The sequence below is a fragment of the Leucoraja erinacea genome, chromosome 36, assembly GCF_028641065.1.
Source record: "Leucoraja erinacea ecotype New England chromosome 36, Leri_hhj_1, whole genome shotgun sequence".
Taxonomy (NCBI): domain Eukaryota; kingdom Metazoa; phylum Chordata; class Chondrichthyes; order Rajiformes; family Rajidae; genus Leucoraja; species Leucoraja erinaceus.
This window is the reverse complement of record NC_073412.1, coordinates 4,502,601-4,521,417: the sequence shown is the minus strand read 5'-3', so window position 1 is coordinate 4,521,417 and position 18,817 is coordinate 4,502,601. Positions and strand designations below refer to the sequence as shown.

The window sequence follows — 18,817 nt, the reverse complement described above, 5'->3', positions numbered from 1 at the left end:
TTGTCTTACTATCTCAGACTACATTGTAGTAAACTTCTCCCAGCTAACAATGATCTATTCTACATTTTCCTTGATCTCCATTCCCTTTGTCCTATTTTCACACCTCACACTTCCTTATCTATGTATCTCCCTCTCCCCCCTGACATCAGTCTGAAGAAGGGTCTCGACCTGAAACGTCACCCGTTCCTTCTCTCCAGAGATGCTGCCTGTCCTGCTAAGTTACTCCAGCTTTGTGTGCCTACCTCCACAGTAAGGATTCTTCCACTGCTAACTCTTCCAACGAATTACAAGGTTCTCCCAAGTGTCTTGTGCAACGCGAGCCTCCATGCCAACTCACCTGCTTTCAGATGGCTCACACCACAGGACACTTTCACCACAGTCCCTGAGGCTTCATGCCCAAGTACGAAGGGCTTCTTGACAACAAAATCTCCAACTTTCCCTTCCAGCCAGAAGTGGACGTCGGTTCCGCAGATGCCGCAAGAATTAATCTTCAGCAGCACATCTAAAGAAAAAGCACAAACCCTTGAAAACTGGGCAATGTGGGGCAGAGAGACAGGTTTTTCCAAAAGGTTTTTAATTGTGAAATGTCAAAGATTTCATGAAGCAGCCTTTTTACAACCTTGCTCCGCTGCATATTTGATGGAACTCATTTTGGAGCTGTTATCTATAATGCTAATCAAAGTGGGGTGCCATTACGCCCAAGTTTGCACGTTGCTTGTCACCTCTGGCGACTGCCGCCAACAGCCTCACGAGAAGGACCAGGCACAAGAGCTAGATAACAACTCAAAGGTCAGGACTTATCTACACACGGGTTATGATCCGTGAGAATGTAGGTAAAAGGAGTTTCGGGAATAAACGTGAGTCAAGGTGTCCGACTCAGCTAAGTGTCATTTGTCCTTTGCTGTCTGTCGTGGACCCAGCAGATCCGACCAAAGTTATCGTATGTTCCTATCTATGCAAGGAATTCCAGAATACGGACAAATCAATGATAGATTCAAGGAACTTCCTTAAATGCCAGACTTTCCTTTGCACTTGTCCACAGCAGAACATGAGCAGAACATGAGCTGGCATGACTATTATAAGGTCATAAGGAATAGGAGTAGAATTAGGCCATTCAGCCCATCAAGTCTACTCCGCCATTCAATCTATCTTTCCCTCTTAACCCCATTCTCCCGTCTTCTCCCCATAACCCCTGACACCTGTACTAATAAAGAATCTATCTATCTCCGCCTTAAAAAATATCCACTGACTTGGCCTCCACAGCCTTCTGTGGTCAAGAATTCCACAGATTCACCCCCCTCTGACTAAAGAAATTCCTCCTCATCTCCTTCCTAAAAGAATGTCCTTTAATTCTGAGGCTATGACCTCTAGTCCTAGACTCTCTCCCCCACTAGTGGGGAAACATCCTCTCCACGTCTCCTGAGTCACCTCCACGAACCACAGCTGCTGCCTTTGTTCAACAGATGCAACCAGGCTCGAATATTGAATGGGGAAGCTCAACGTGTTTTCCAATTAGTAGCCAACACTACTGGGGACTTTGATGGGTCAACAGGCAGAATGCTGGAGTTAACGCAAGTTTTTCCTTTCAAGCCAGTCTTTAAAGCACTGAGTTTAGCAGCCACAGGTTCAACCTCCACTCCAGAGCCTGGACATGAGTATCTAGACCAATGGCCCTGTCCCAACTGTATGAGTTTCATTCCAAGAGCTCTCCCGAGTTTAAAATAAAATCAAACTCGTGGTAAAGCACGGAGAATGAACGTAGCGGGTACGTCGGAGCTCGGGGACGTCTCTTAGCGGCTCGTAACGCTAACGGCAGGTACTCGGGAAGACTCGCTAACGGCAGGTAAGCTCGGGAAGACTTGTGAAGATTTCTCAACGTGATGAAAAATGTCCACGAGAGCCCCGAGTACAGACGAGCGGCCATTACCGTAAATCTCCGAGTTCGAATCAGGGCAAACCCGGGAGAACTCTTGGAATGAACTGGTACAGTGGGACAGGGGGTTTAACAATCCCATGTTCAGGGATGGTTTCTTCACAACTATTTTTTATCAGGCAACTGAGCCCATCCCATCACCAACTAGAGAGCGGGTCCTGACTTACCACCTATGTCAAGGGTTCCCAACCTGGGGTAAATGTATCCTCAGGGGGTAGATTTGTTGATTCTGGATTTGTACATGTTTCTCACTGACTGACTGTGTTTGGTTCTGGAATACCAGCATCTGCTCATCATTAGTTGTTCATAAATAAGTGAAAATAACATTTGTTCTGTGTTATTAAAGTTGCCGGGGGGTAAACGGGATGAAAAAGGCAGGGAACCCCTGATCTATCTGTAGGGAGGAACTCCACAGATGCTGGTTTAAACCGGAGTTATGCCCCCGTCCCCACTTAGGAAACCTGAACGGAAACCTCTGGAGACTTTGCGCCCCCCACCCAAGGTTTCCGTGCGGTTCCCGGAGGTTGCAGGTGGTTGCCGGAGGTTGCAGGTAGTGGAAGCAGGTAGGGAGACTGACAAAAACCTCCGGAAACCGCACGGAAACCTTGGGTAGGGGGGGGGGGCGCAAAGTCTCCAGAGGTTTCCGTTCAGGTTTCCTAAGTGGGACTGGGGCATAAGCAGAGCACAAAGATGAGCAAATCTTGTGTCTCGGGGGAAAGGTTTCGACCTGAAACGTCACCCTATCCCTTTTCTCCAGAGATGCTGTCCGACCCGCTGAGTTACTCCAGCTTTTTGTGTCTATCTTTCATCCACCTCATTGGAGACGCTCAAGATTGTATTCACTGGCCTTTCTCCTGCACTAAACATTATTCCATTTATTCCTGTATCTGTGTACCATGGAATGCTTGATTGTAATCGTGTATAGCCAGTTCATTGGCTATATTTAAGAGGGAGTTAGATGTGGCCCTTGTGGCCAAGTGGATCAGAGGGTATGGAGGGAAGGCAGGTACGGGACACTGAGTTGGATGATCAGCCATGATCATATTGAATGGCGGTGCAGGCTCGAAGGGCCGAATGGCCTACTCCTGCACCTAATTTCTATGTTTCTATGTTTCTACCCTGACTGCATAGCACACAACAACCAAAAAAGCTTTTCACTGCAGGTAGACAAAAGTGCTGGAGAAACTCAGCGGGTGCAGCAGCATCTATGGAGCGAAGGAAATAGGTAACGTTTCGGGATGAAACCCTGAAGGAAATAGGTAACGTTTCGGGACGAAACCCTAAAGGAAATAGGCAACGTTTCGACCCGAAACGTTGCCTATTTCCTTCGCTCTATAGATGCTGCTGCACCCGCTGAGTTTCTCCAGCACTTTTGTCTACCTTCGATTTTCCAGCATCTGCAGTTCCTTCTTAAAAGCTTTTCACTGCACCTCGGTATACTTGATAGTAACTAAACTAAACTAACCCAGTGCGCTACTGAGATGGAGCCAGACATAGAGATACAGGAGTCAGATGCAGATGGGATGATAAACTGTATTTGTATCTGCCTTCTCTTGTGGTTATAAAAAGATTTTGTTGTACAATTTTGAAGAATGAACAGGGTGTCCTTCCCAATACATTGACCAACACTTAGCTCTCTGTTATTGTCATTTTACAATTATCTGCTCATGACCGAACCTGCTTTTTAAGGGAGTTGGCTGCGTGAGGATTGACTGTTTTGTACATTACTGCACGTATACCTTTCACAATACGTATTTGCCTGGTGAATTATTTTGCATTCCGGAGTTGCAAAAGTCACAATGGAAATGCCAAGTGCTGGAGTAAAGGGCCTGTCCCACGGGCATGCGACTGCAGGCGGCAAGCGCGACCTAACGTGGTCGCTTGAGCCGTACGGCCTCGCGGGGCCGGTCCCACTTCCATCGGAGTTGTGCGGAGCTGGTCCCGACATCGCGCGGGGCTCCGAAAAAAAAGACACTGTTCAAAAATTCCGCGCGGCAACGGCCCTGCCCGCGGCCGCATTGTGGCCGTACGCAGCGCCTCTACGGGCGTGCGCAGCTTCTTGACAGCGTACGCCTAGCGCGAACGTCCCGCGGACTTCGCTCGAACTTCACGTCAACTCGTACGGGATCACTCGACCTCCGCGCGGCCCCCGTTTCCGGTTTGGTCGCGCTCGCCGCAAGCAGTTGCATGCTCGTGGGACAGGCCGTTAACTCAGCGGGTCAGGCGGCATCTACTGTATGGAGGTAAAATTGAGGAAGATACTACTGCCTGGCACACGCCAAGTTATTCAAGCCCTTTGTGTGTTTTACACAAGTTTTCAGCATCTGCACAGTCCCTAGTGGACCCGTGTCTCTGGTTATCTAGAGCAGCGTTTCCCAACCGGGGTTCCCCGGATCGCTAGGGTTCCGTGAGATGTCGCTAGTGGTTCCAAGAGAAATAGTGATAAACTAGACTAAGTGGTGCTGGATGTTAAAATGGCGATCCCAGCCCAAGACGCCAGAGATCGCTGTTGTTGCGAGTGTCCAAATGGCGCTCAAAAAAGCCGCGGGCCAATTGCGCTGGCGTGGCTGACAAACTCAAAATGGCGGCAACGCCCAACTGAGGGGGTTCCCTGAGACATGAAAACTATTTCAAGGGTTCTGCAAGGCTAAAAAGGTTAATAAACGCTGATCTAGAGAGTATCAGTTGAACGTGTATAGGAGGTGCCCAGGTCTAACTAACATAGTTTCAGACATAGATTGCGGGCACTCCATCAAGAAATGCACATCTAAAATTTAACGTCAGTGGATCATTGGGAAACAAAATGCCTTGGAATATTTGCCAAGCACAGCGCGTGTAATAGATTTGTAAACTAAACACACACCCACAATTTTCCATTTGAAAAATTGGACAGGAATGGGGAAATATTCATGTGTGTATATATTTATACAATGGTATATGGACACGCTGATCTGTTCTGAACATGCCCGCTACGTTCATTCTCTGTGCTTACATAGAAACATAGAAAATAGGTGCAGGAGTAGGGCATTCGGCCCTTCGAGCCTGCGCCGCCATTCAATATGATCATGGCTGATCATCCAACTCCGTATCCCATCCCTGCCTTCTCTCCATACCCCCTGATCCCTTTAGCCACAAGTACCACATCTAACTCCCTCTTAAATATAGCCAATGAACTGTGCCCTCAACTACCTTCTGCGGCAGAGAGTTCCAGAGATTCACCACTCTCTGTGTGAAAAATGTTTTCCTCATCTCGGTCCTAAAAGATTTCCCCCTTATCCTTAAACTGTGTGAGCCCTTGTTCTGGACTTCCCCAACATCGGGAACAATCTTCCTGCATCTAGCCTGTCCAACCCCTTAAGAATTTTGTAAGTTTCTATAAGAGTCTTACCATGAGAGTTTGATCTTTTTTAAACTCGGGAGAGCCTCTTGGAATGAACTCGTACCGTGGCACAGGGCCATAGGTCTGGTGGTACGTGCAGCCATGCTCCTATATCGCGCCTGTGTGTTCAAGAAGGAACTGCAGATGCTGGAAAATCGAAGGTACACAAAAATGCTGGAGAAACTCAGCGGGTGCAGCAGCATCTCTGGAGCGAAGGAAATAGGTAACGTTTCGGGCCGAAACCCTTCCGGGTTTCGACCCGAAACGTTGCCTATTTCCTTCAGGGTTTCGACCCCGAAACGTCACCCATTCCTTCGCTCCATAGATGCTGCTGCACCCGCTGAGTTTCTCCAGCACTCTTGTGTACCTTCTATATTGCCTGCCTGACGGTAACAAGGCAAACAGTCTGCGGGCTGGGTTGCTGCGGTCCTCGATGATGCTGTGTGCCTTCAATCTGTGGAAAATGTCCTGAATTCCGGGAGATAGTTGCCAGACAGTGATAGACAATGCTATCTATAATGTAATCAATGAACAATATCGGAGGGGGGGTGGGGGGGTGTTGTAACTCCAAAAGTCTTGCACGCCACACAATGAATTGAAACTTAATGGCGTGATAGATTTAATTACTGTTTTGATTCTAAGAAACTAAATGTACAGTCTTAAAAGGTCAAGTCAAGTCAAGGCCATTCGTCACGTATACATACGAGATGTGCAGTGAAATGAAAAGTGGCAATGCTTGCGGACTTTGTGCAAAAAGACAAACAAACAAACCACAAACAGAATGGAACAGAATCACATATTCTTTTACATATTAAATATTGTTGGCGGAAGGAAAAAGGGAAAAAAAAAAATCAGCAATTTAAAATATATATAAATATATCAAAACGCTTTGAGATAATTCCTTCACAACAGGTTAATTCACATTCATAACATTTTCTTGCTAAGATTCAACACTTAAACATAATACAAGGATTAGATGGAACAATGTGCTGTTTAAAGAGGAAAGAAACTCACCACCAGGGCATAACTCTGGAACTGGGCGCTTTTCCTATGAAGAGAGGAAAAGTTCTTTAGAAACATAGAGAAACATAGACAATAGGTGCAGGAGTAGAGGCCATTCGGCCCTTCGAGCCTGCACCGCCATTCGATATGATCATGGCTGATCATCCAACTCAGTATCCCATCCCTGCCTTCTCTCCATACCCCCGATCCCTTTAGCCACAAGGGCCACATCTAACTCCCTCTTAAGTATAGCCAATGAACTGTGGCCTCAACTACCTTCTGTGGCAGAGAATTCCACAGATTCTGTGTAAAAAATGATTTTCTCATCTCGGTCCTAAAATACTTCCCCTCTTATCCTTTAACTGTGACCCCTAGTTCTGGACTTCCCCAACATCGGGAATAATCTTCCTGCATCTAGCCTGTCCAACCCCTTAAGAATTTTGTAAGTTTCTATAAGATCCCCCCCTCAGTCTTCTGAATTCTAGCGAGTACAAGCCGAGTCGGAGATAAGGTTTTTCCTGGAATAACTTATTTGAGAAAAGATTCCAGCTGTTAATTACACATGAGTTCTCCTCTCTCAAGCCCGTGAATTCTTTGTCTCACTTGGGAGTCAAGAAGTCTCCTTCAACAGTCCATTAGCCTAATGCCCCTGTCCCATTTAGGAAACCTGAACGGAAACCTCTGGAGACTTTGCGCCCCACCCAAGGTTTCCGTGCGGTTCCCGGAGGTTGCAGGTGGTTGCCGGAGGTTGCAGGTGGTGGAAGCAGGTAGGGAGACTGACAAAAACCTCCGGGAACCGCACGGAAACCTTGGGTGTGGGGCGCAAAGTCTCCCGAGCTTTCCGTTCGGGTTTCCTAAGTGGGACAGGGGGGCATAAGCACGCACAAAGACGAGCAAATCTTGTGTCTCTCCCTCAACCATGAAGGCAGGAGACCCTTAAAAACAAAGACAAATCTCGCAGCTTTTCATTTTCTCCTCGAATTGGCAAAGGAATCTAAAATACTTGTGTGTGTACAGTCCCATCAAGGCTTCTTATGCAGGCATGGTCTTCATTAAGCTGGTCTTTTATTCGTTCAAGTTAACGTCCCGAGCGCAGCATCCTTTGTGACATTACTCTAGAATGTATCGATCAAAGTCACAAAACAAATTGGGTCTAGTGTTAATAACACTTTCCAATCTGCTGGTGGGATATCGACCGCCTCAAATATTCCATGCCCCTTACCTACTAACCTCTCTCCCCCCCCCCCCGAATATACAGCCCTCCGCTCACTCTGCACCAACCCCGACTTGGTGATCAAACCCGCCGACAGGGGAGGTGCCGTGGTAGTCAGGCGCGCTGACCTCTGCCGGACTGAGGCCAACCGACAACTTTCAGACACCTCCCTCTCCTCCTACATATCCTTGGACCATGACCCCACAGACGAGCACCAGGCCTTAATATCACACACCATTACCTCCTCCAACCTCATCTACTGCATCCGCTGTTCCTGGTGTCAACTTCTCTACATCGGCGAGACCAAACGCAGGCGCGGCGATCGTTTCGCTGAACACACCTGTCTTAACCAAACGGACCTCCTAGTGGCCTTTCACTTCAACTCTCCCTCACATTCCCGTCCTGGGCCTCCTCCATTGTCGGAGTGAGGCCCAGCGCAAATTGGAGGAACAGCACCTCATATTTGGCTTGGGTAGTTTACACCCCAGTGGTATGAACATTGACTTCTCCAATTTCAGGAAGTTCTCCAACTCTCTCTGTTCATCCCCTCCCAACCCCTCACAGTTCTCCCGCTACTCCCACTGTCTCTGCTTACATTCTTTCTTTGTCCCACCCCCTCCTTCCCCGACATCAATCCTTAGAAGGTTCTCGACCAGAAATGTCGCCAATTCCTTCTCTCCATAGGTGCTGCCTGTCCCGCTGAGTTTCTCCAGCATTTTATGTCTAACTTCGATATTACCAGCATCTGCAGTTCTTTCTTAAACAATATATTCTCTTCTTTCTTCCTTCCAAGCACTCATTTCTGTTATCTTTCTTTGTAACACTCCTTGTGTTAGTGCATGAGCCCTGTGATTCATTTGTTAAAATAACCTGGTGCAGAGTCATTGGAAAATTGTCAGACAAAACCAACCTAATTCCTAGCCAACAGAACATTAAAATTCCACGGAAAAAAACACTCATCAATGCTGTTTGGCGATGAGACAAAGACTCATAATTCTGCAATATTGATCAATAACTGGGAAAACATGGAAGTTCTGAAACCTGGGTAGGATTTTCTTCAACAGAAAACCATGCGGGTTTCGAAACCACAAAATTGTTACTAAAACTAGTGGTCTCGACACGAGACGTTGCCTACTCCTTATCTCCAAAGATGCTGCCTCACCAGCTGAGTTTCTCCAGCATTTTTTCTCTGCAGTAAATTTCTCAAGAGTGAGTTTGCTCCAGAGTTGGTTCTGCCTCTCTTAGATAGTCATTGACAAGTGTGTTAAAGGGCTGGACTTCTACTTAATACATTGTCACAGCACACAAGGTGGTGGCTAAAATTAGACTCGATCTGCACAGGTTCCTATTAAATATAACCTGGAATGAATAATTGAATATCACACCCACCCATGAGTTAGAAACATAGAAACATTGAAAATAGGTGCAAGAGTAGGCCATTCGGCCCTTCGAGCCTGCACCGCCGTTCGATATGATCATGGCTGATCATCCAACTCAGTATCCCATCCCTGCCCTTTCTCTCCAGACCCCCTGATCCCTTTAGCCACAAGGGCCACATCTAACTCCCTCTTAAATATAGCCAATGAACTGTGGCCTCACTACCTTCTGTGGCAGAGAATTCCACAGATTCACCACTCTCTGTGTAAAAAATGATTTTCTCATCTCGGTCCTAAAAGACTTCCCCCTCTTATCCTTAAACTGTGTGACCCCTAGTTCTGGACTTCCACAACATCGGGAATAATCGGGAGTTGAATGCTCCCGATGCCTACAATATACCCTCCTAATATCTTCATGTCTTATTGTTCAACATCACTGCTTTCCTTGTAGCCACTGCACCAGCATTTATGTGACAATAAGGCTCTGTGTCTCATTCTGAAGAAGGGTCTCCACCCGAAAAACGTCACCCATTCCTTCTCTCCAGAGATGCTGCCCTGTCCCGCTGAGTTACTCCAGCATTTTGTGTCCACCTTCATTCTTTCAAGCATTGGCTTTCATGATCTTGCTTCGTGAGATGGATGGAGTATCATCTACTTATTCTTAGGGGGGAAAGAATACTGGAGGATACATAGGATGCGTAGCAAGAGATGTTAGCTGGATGGATGGAAAAACCAATTGAATGAAGACTATGTACATATAAGATCGCACTGCCATGGTAGTACTGTAGGTACAAGTATTTTAGATTACTTTAAGGTGCATATTCCAGGAGGAAATGAAAAGCTGGGAGATTTCTCTTTGTACCAAATTCATCTCCTGCCCTTATGACCAAGAAAACTTTTGGTTTTTAGAAACATAGAAAATAGGTGCAGGAGGAGGCCATTCGGCCCTTCGATAGATAATAGACAATAGACAATAGGGGTGCAGGAGTACTGTCTGAAGAAGGGTTTCGGCCCGAAACGTTGCCTATTTCCTTCGCTCCATAGATGCTGCTGCACCCACTGAGTTTCTCCAGCTTTTTTGTGTACCTTCGATTCTCCAGCATCTGCAGTTCCTTCTTAAACACAGGTGCAGGAGTAAGCCATTTGGCCCTTCGAGCCAGCACCGACATTCAATGTGATCATGGCTGATCATCCCCAATCAGTACCCCGTTCCTGCCTTCTCCCCATACCCCCTGGCCCCGCTATTTTAAGAGCCCTATCTAGCTCTCTCTTGAAAACATCCGGAGAACCTGCCTCTGAGGCAGAGAATTCCACAGACTCACCACTCTCTGTGAGAAACAGTGTTTCCTCGAATCCATTCTAAATGGCTTACTCCTAATTCTTAAACTGCGTGTGGCCCCTGGTTCTGGACTCCCCCAACATCGGGAACATGTTTCCTGCCTCTAGCGTGTCCAAGCCCTGAACAATCTTATATGTTTCAATGAGATGCCCTCTCAATCCTTCTTCGAGCAAGCACCCCCATTCATTGTGATCATGGCTGATCGTCCCCAATCAATAACCCGTGCCTGCCTGCCTGCCTTCTCCCCATATCCCTTGATTACACTAAACCAGAGCTCTAACTCTTCCTTATCTTTGATCTAATCTGACCAGATTGCTCTGATCTGCCCACTTTTCTAAGGGCTTGTCTTTGTTAAACAAGGGCGTTGAACAAGGGCGCTGCGGTGTAGATGGGACGGTGTCACTGCGTCGTGACATACACGGTCCTGTCACGCATTGACAACAATAGGGGGAAGATTACCTTGCCCCCGTCAACGGGGCATTCACGGACTAGCCCAGCCAGCCACGCTACCTTGCATTCAAAAAGCTCGCTAGCAGCGGACTGATAGCATAGCTGGGACGAACATTATAGCCTAGGCACAAACTCGAACACACAATTCCACCACCACTCAGACCCAGAACTTGTACCAGAGTTGTACATTACTCCTTAATGCACGTTAGTTTAGAACCACAGACCCTTCGGCCCACCTAGTCCATGCCGACGGTACACAAAACTGCTGGGGAAACTCAGCGGGTGCAGCAACACCTATGGAGCGAAGGAAGTAGGCAACGTTTTCCTCGTCCATGCCGACCACTCTTTCCCCCCACTCAGATCTATACTATCCCACTAGGAGGGGGGGGGGGGGGGGGAGAGCTATTCGCAGAGGTCAATTAAGCTACAAGACCCCAGTGTGGGGTGTGGGAGAGAGAAGGTCCACACACTCCACACAGACACACAGCGACCGCGCTCAGGATCGAACCAGCATCTGGGAAGGGAATGGACTGAAGAGTCTGAAGAAGGACTGACCCTTCTTGTCTATTTCCCATTGTGGATGCCTGCTGAGTTCCCCCAGAGGACCCTGACCCTGTGAGATGTGAAACCCCCCACCCAGATAAGTGTGTCGATTTCGACCTTATGACTTCATACAAGACTACACGCTGTAAAAGAGTAAATAGCAAATGGTGTGATTACCAGTTTCAGCTCTCCACAGTTCAAGACTAAGGCTAGATTCTCCTGCGACATGGTTGGTTTGAAGTTATTTTCCTCGTTACTTTGGACTTCTGTTCCGGATTTTGGGCTGCAATCTCCGTTGCAGTTGTATTAGCTCTAAGTTAACCACTAGTTTCCCCTCTCTCGGACGTGTTCTGCCCTTTTCCCTCCAGCTGATGAGACGCCCGCCCTTCCTGCACCAGAGCAAACCGTATAACCTGAGTTGTTGACCCCGGCAAGGGGGTTTAGTGTATTCAGCTCATAGACAACACCCATGGCAACCTTTGAGACGTCGGGGGGCGTCATTGGTTCCCATAGTGACGTGTGTTAGGGGGGATGTCCAACCCTGCTGGGCTATGATTGGTGAATATGTACCCCCTTTAGCAGGGGGCTTGACCAATTAGCCCCTCCCCCTTGCCCCCCATCCCTACTCACCACCCAGCCTCCCCCCCCCCATCCTCCATCCAGAGAAACCAATCCAAGCTCCCAGAGTTGGTACTGGCTGGCCAAATAAAATTGTTCCCCACCATATCCCATTGGAATTGGGTTGTCTAAGGACAAGGTATGGATGGATGGATGGATGGATGGATGGATGGATGGATGGATGGATGGATGGATGGATGGATGGATGGATGGATGGATGGCTCCCACCAGCGTTCTCTGGAGGAACTCAGCAGGCCAGGCAAGCGTCCATGGAGGAAGATGGACAGAAGGGTCAGATTCTGCAGTCCATTCCCTTCACAGATGTTGCCTGACCAGCTGAGTTCCTCCAGCACTCTGCGCTTTCCTCAAGCTTCCAGCATCTGCAGTTTCTTGTGTCACTCTTTTGCTTGTTCTGCTGCAGTTGTACAGGGTATTGGCGAGACCACACCTGGAGCAGTGTGTACAGTTTTGGTCTCCAAATCTGAGGAAAGACATTCTTGCCATAGAGGGAGTACAGCGAAGGTTCACCAGACTGATTCATGGGATGTCAGGACTTTCATATGAAGAAAGACTGGATAGACTTGGCTTGTACTCGCTAGAATTTAGAAGATTGAGGGGGGATCTTATAGGAACGTACAAAATTCTTAAGGGGGTGGACAGGCTAGATGCAGGAAGATTGTTCCCGATGTTGGGGAAGTCCAGGACAAGGGGTCACAGTTTAAGGATAAAGGGGAAATCCTTTAGGACCGAGATGAGAAAAACATTTGTTTCCACTCACAGAGAGTGGTGAATCTGTGGCATTCTCTGCCACAGAAGGTAGTTGAGGCCACAGTTCATTGGCTATATTTAAGATGGAATTAGATGTGGCCCTTGTGGCTAAAGGAATCAGGGGGTATGGAGAGAAGGCAGGTACAGGATACTGAGTTGGATGATCAGACATGATCATATTGAATGGCGGTGCAGGCTCGAAGGGCCGAATGGCCTACTCCTGCACCTATTTTCTATGTTTCTATGTTTCTTTTCTGTCTCTTGCCCTAAGCTTCTGAAGACATTGTCCTTTGTGTGCTGGCCTCAGGGACACAGTGAACCCACTTTCAATACACCACTCCATTTATAGTACGGTTGCAGTCCCAGTCTAGCATGGGATTTAGATGATTGTACAGTAAATAACTGTAAATAACTGCATTTTAGAAGAAGTCTGAAGAAGGGTCTCAAACCCAAAACGTCGCCCATTCCTTCGCTCCATAGATGCTGCCTCACCCGCTGAGTTTCTCCAGCATTTTTGTCCACTTTGCATTTTAGAAAATGCTTTATGATATTGTAATGACTGGAGGTCTGGGTTACTGGTCTCCAGATGTTCAAATCTCACCCCCCCCCCCCCCCCCCCCCCCCCCCCCAGCAGTTTGGATTAGATTAATTTATATTTTTTCACAAAGCTTTTGTTATCCGTGCCATCCAGACAAAGACAAGAATGAAAAAAAAGAAGAAAGAAAAGAAAGTATTAAAAAAAAGATGAATACAGTTAGAATAAAGGGGAGGCCATTTAAAACTGAGGTGAGAAAAAACTTTTTCTCCCAGAGAGTTGTGAATGTATGGAATTCCCTGCCCCAGAAGGCAGTGGAGGCCAAGTCACTGGATGGATTCAAGAGAGAGTTAGATAGAGCTCTAGGGGCTAGTGGAGTCAAGGGATATGGGGAGAAGGCAGGCATGGGTTATTGATAGGGGACGATCAGCTATGATCATACTGAATGGCGGTGTTGGCTTGATGGGCCGAATGGCCTCCTCCTACACCTATTTTCTATGTTTCTAATTAAGTGTCCACGTAAAGGGCACAGCATTTAGTGCAAGAGAAAGTCTGATGAAAGATATTCCAGAGGTCTCCAATGACTTAAGTTCAAGTCAAAGGTGGACAAAAATGCTGGAGAAACTCAGCGGGTGAGACAGCATCTATGGAGCGAAGGAATAGGTGACGTTTCGGGTCGAGACCTTTCTTCAGACTGATGTCGGATGGGGGGATGGGGCGGGAAGAAGAAAGGAAGAGGCGGGGACAGTACGCTGTGGGAGAGCTGGGAAGGGGAGGGGAAGGAGGGAGAAAGCAGGGACTACCTGAAATTGGAGGTCAATGTTCATACCGCTGGGGTGCAAACTGCCCAAGCGAAATATGAGGTGCTGCTCCTCCAATTTGCGGTGGGGCTCACTCTGGCCATGGAGGAGGCCCAGGACAGAAAGGTCGGATTGGGAATGGGAGGGGGAGTTGAAGTGCTGGGCCACTGGGAGATCAGGTTGGTTAGTGCGAACTGAGAGGAGGTGTTGGGCGAAGCGATCGCCAAGCCTACGCTTGGTCTCGCCGATGTAGAGCAGCTGACATCTAGAGCAAGTCAATATATTTATATGGAAAGTATAAAACAATTCAGCAGCGAGGCCAGTTCACACCAAGAGCAATGACAGTGTCCAGAACATCTGAGTTAGTGGTTGAGGTAGAAACAGGCCAGATATGGGGGGCAAAGTCGAGAAACAACCGACTGCTGATGCTGGGATCTGCAGCAGCCAAAAAAATGCTGGAGGAGCTCAGCGGGTCAGGCAGCATCTGTGGAGCCAGAGAGAGAGATAGGCGACGTTCAGATCCAGCATCAGGACCGAGTGCGTGGAGGCGAGGTAGCCAGTGTCAGGATGGAAGGTGATGCATGGAAGCAAGGAACTGCAGATGCTGGTTTATTAAAAAAAATGCTGGAGTAACTCACCGTTTCAGGCAACATCTCTGGAGAACATGGATAGGCAACGTTTCGGGTCGAAACCCAAAGGAAATAGGCAACGTTTCGGGTAGGCAACGTTTCGGGTCGAAACCCAAAGGAAATAGGCAACGTTTCGGGTCGAAACCCAAAGGAAATAGGCAACGTTTCGGGTCGAAACCCGAAGGGTTTCGGGACGAAACGTTGTCTATTTCCTTCGCTCCATAGATGCTGCTGCACCCACTGAGTTTCTCCAGCATTTTTGTCTACACTCACCAAGAATGGTACGAAACGTTGTCTATTTCCTTCGCTCCATAGATGCTGCTGCACCCACTGAGTTTCTCCAGCATTTTTGTCTACACTCACCAAGAATGGTACGAAACGTTGCCTATTTCCTTCGCTCCATAGATGCTGCTGCACCAGCTGAGTTTCTCCAGCACTTTTGTCTACCTTCGATTTTCCAGCATCTGCACTTACAACATCTCTGGAGAACATGGATAGGTGACGATTTGGGTTGGGACCCTTCTTTAGACTGAAGCCACGGGCCATTCGGCCCATCGAGCCTGCACCGCTATTTAACGCAACTTTGGCTGACCATATTCTCACATATCCACCCATGATTTTTATTGCATCGTAAAAAGGAATTGATCTATTTTTTGGTGACTTGGCCCCAACCATCCTGCCTGGAACCAACTTCCACACAATCACCATCACCATCTTAGAAATGCTTTCTTATCCTTATCTTGTCCTAAACCTCTTTCCCTGTATGTGGATGCAAGGAACTGCAGATGCTGGTTTATAAAAAAAAATGCTGGAGTAACTCAGCGTTTCAGGCAACATCTCTGGAGAACATTGATAGGTGACGATTTGGGTTGGGACCCTTCTTTAGACTGAAGGCAGAATGGTGGCATGGCTGGTAGGGATGCAGGCTCACTGCGCCGGAGATCCAGGTTTGATCCTCACCTCGGGTGCTGTCTATGTGGAGTTTGTCCGTTCTCCAGGTAACCTGGTCGGCTTTCCCCCACATCCCAAAGGTGTGTGTTTTTTTTTGTAGGTTAAGTGGTGTCTGTAAAGTGTCCCTAGTGTGTAGGGAGTAGATTCAGATTTCAGATTCAATTTTAATTGTCATTGTCAGTGTACAGTACAGAGACAACGAAATGCATTTAGCATCTCCCTTGAAGAGCGACATAGCAAACGATTTGAATTAAAAAAAAAATAATAATAAGTGTCCGGGGGGGGGGGGGGGGGGGGGGGGGGGGGGGTGATTGGCAGTCACCGAGGTACGTTGTTTAGTAGAGTGACAGCCGCCGGAAAGAAGCTGTTCCTCGACCTGCTGGTTCGGCAACGGAGAGACCTGTAGCGCCTCCCGGATGGTAGGAGGGTAAACAGTCCATGGTTGGGGTGAGAGCAGTCCTTGACGATGCTGAGCGCCCTCCGCAGACAGCGCTTGCTTTGGACAGACTCAATGGAGGGGAGCGTGGAACCGGTGATGCGTTGTAGATGCAAACGTGGGATAACATGGAATGGGTGTGGACTTGATGGGGCCGAAGGGCCTGTTTCCATACTGTATCTTTCCATCAATTCAGTCAATCAAATCCTGAGATTTGGCAGTTCAGTTTACATGGAACTTCAGGGCAGTTCTTAGCAGGATGAACACAGGAATGAGGAAGGCTTTGCGAATTTACCTGTTCCGGTTTCCTGGATTACCAGTGACTAAATCCGAAACAATTACGCGGATAGAATCCCAAGACAAATATTTCACCTTTTCTCTCTCACTTGCATAATCCAGCTCAGTACACCCTATGCCAAAGGGGACATTAGCCAAGATGAAAAGGCTTTGCCTGTAAACATGCTGGAGTTACGGTTGAGACAGGGAGCCGCATTTGGTGCCAGGAGAGCTATGCCTACAACTGTTTTGAATCACCAGGAAAACAGAAGTGGGATATCTACTGCATGAGATTCACAGGGCGGCTTAATGCATCATGCAGGCTCAAGAAACACCTCTTCACAGATGCTGCCTGACCCACTGAGTCCCTCCAGGAGAAGAAACAAGGAAGGGCAGATGGTGGTTTATACATGTTTAAGAAGGAACTGCAGATGCTGGAAAATCGAAGGTAGACAAAAGTGCTGGAGAAACTCAGCTGGTGCAGCAGCATCTATGGAGCGAAGGAAATAGGCAACGTTTCGTACCATTCTTGGTGAGTGTAGACAAAAGTGCTGGAGAAACTCAGTGGGTGCAGCAGCATCTATGGAGCGAAGGAAATAGACAACGTTTCGTCCCGAAACCCTTCGGGTTTCGACCCGAAACGTTGCCTATTTCCTTTGGGTTTCGACCCGAAACGTTGCCTATTTCCTTTGGGTTTCGACCCGAAACGTTGCCTATTTCCTTTGGGTTTCGACCCGAAACGTTGCCTATTTCCTTTGGGTTTCGACCCGAAACATTGCCTATTTCCTTCGCTCCATAGATGCTGCTGCACCCGGCTGAGTTTCTCCAGCACTTTTGTCTACCTGGTGGTTTACAGATGCTGAGTTCCTCCAATGCTTTGTTTGCTGTGTCACGGATGCTCTTAAGTTCACAAGCTCTAGGAGCAGAATCTCACCTACGTGAAAAAACTGACCACGTAGGTTTACCCCGGGCATTCCGGTTTCACACCCCAAAGATTGTAAATTGTCTTTAGTGTATAGTGTGTGCTGGTGTAACGGAGATTGCAGTTTGGTGCAGACTTGATGGGCCAAAGGGCCTGATTCTATGCTGTATCTCCAAACTAATCTACAACAAGGTTTTTCACTATATACTCTGTACATGCGACACAATAACAAGCCATTAATGTCACATAGTATTTACATTATCCAAAGCAAAACTCAAAACACTTTGTCCATTGTCAGCTAAGATCTTATTAAATGGTGAAACTGGTTTGAGAGGCTTGGGTAGCCCATTCTTATAGAAACGTACAAAATTCTTAAGGGGTTGGACAGGCTAGATGCAGGAAGATTGTTTCTGATGTTGGGGAAGTCCAGAACAAGGGGTCACACAGTTTAAAGATAAAGGGGGAAATCTTTTAGGACCGAGATGAGGAAAACATTTTTCACACAGAGAGTGGTGAATCTGTGGAATTCTCTGCCACAGAAGATAGTTGAGGCCACAGTTCGTTGGCTATATTTAAGATGGAGTTAGATGTGGCCCTTGTGGCTAAGAGGATCAGGGGGTATGGAGAGAAGGCAGGTACGGGATACTGAGTTGGATGATCAGCCATGATCATATTGAATGGCGGTGCAGGCTCGAAGGGCCGAATGGCCTACTCCTGCACCTATTTTCTATGTTTCTATGTTTCTATTCCTGCTCGTAATTCACCGTTTATAGCCTTTAATAATCTCGAAGGAAGAACTGCAGATGCTGGAAAAATCGAAGGTTGACAAAAATGCTGGAGAAACTCAGCGGGTGAGGCAGCATCTATGGAGCGAAGGAATAGGTGACGTTTCGGGTCGAGACTCTTCTTCAGACTAATGTGGGGGGGGCGGAAAGACAGTGGGAGAGCTGGGAAGGGGAGGGGAAAGAGGGAGAAAGCAGGGACTACCTGAAAATTGGAGGTCAATGTTCATACCGCTGGGGTGTAAACTACCCAAGCGTTAATACCTTTAGTAATCTTGTTCTTTTAAGCTGTGCTCAACCTGACATTGTCTGGGGTTTTGTTGTATGTGTCATGACTTTATTCTGATGTTGATAATAAGCATGCACAGACATTGGTTTGTTGTCCATTTGTGGTCTATGAGTTCACTGTTTCCTTTTGTGCTTTTAGATTGTTGCCCGAGCCGCAAACTTACGCACTGTGTACGGAGGCAATTGGCAACTTTTTATCACAGCTGAAATATCATTTGCTTTATGATGGCATGCTGGCATTGTGACATCATTGATCCGAAATAACTCGCAGCCGAAACTGAGCTCAGTAACGCCGGTCGGTGTCTTTGGCAATATGTGTGTCCCAGAGCTCCAAACTCACTTCTATGGGCCTTGTCTGCACTTGTAGGGTGAAATGAGCTGAATGTCATAATGGCAATGTTGATGTAACTAAAGGTTACACAAAAAAGCTGGAGAAACTCAGCGGGTGCAGCAGCATCTATGGAGCGAAGGAAATAGGTCGAAACCCTGAAGGAAATAGGCAACGAAATAGGAAATGTTGTCTATTTCGCTAGATTGCAGGAAAAAGTATTGGGGGAGTGCAGAACCAAGGGTCACA

The 18,817-nt window shown here is 47.5% G+C and overlaps 1 protein-coding gene across 1 annotated transcript in view; it reads right to left on the bottom strand.

The window, feature by feature from the left end:
* LOC129713465 (sorbitol dehydrogenase-like) overlaps positions 1 to 11,633 on the bottom strand; it is a 28,951-nt gene extending 17,318 nt beyond the window's left edge. The window contains exons 1-3 of the mRNA XM_055662512.1: positions 11,413 to 11,633; positions 6,327 to 6,360; positions 338 to 502 (exon numbers count right to left, since the gene is read on the bottom strand). Coding sequence (XP_055518487.1) covers positions 338 to 502; positions 6,327 to 6,360; positions 11,413 to 11,463 — 250 coding nt within the window. The 5' untranslated portion in view covers positions 11,464 to 11,633. The remainder of the gene's footprint in view (positions 1 to 337; positions 503 to 6,326; positions 6,361 to 11,412) is intronic.
* Positions 11,634 to 18,817: the final 7,184 nt, after the last annotated feature.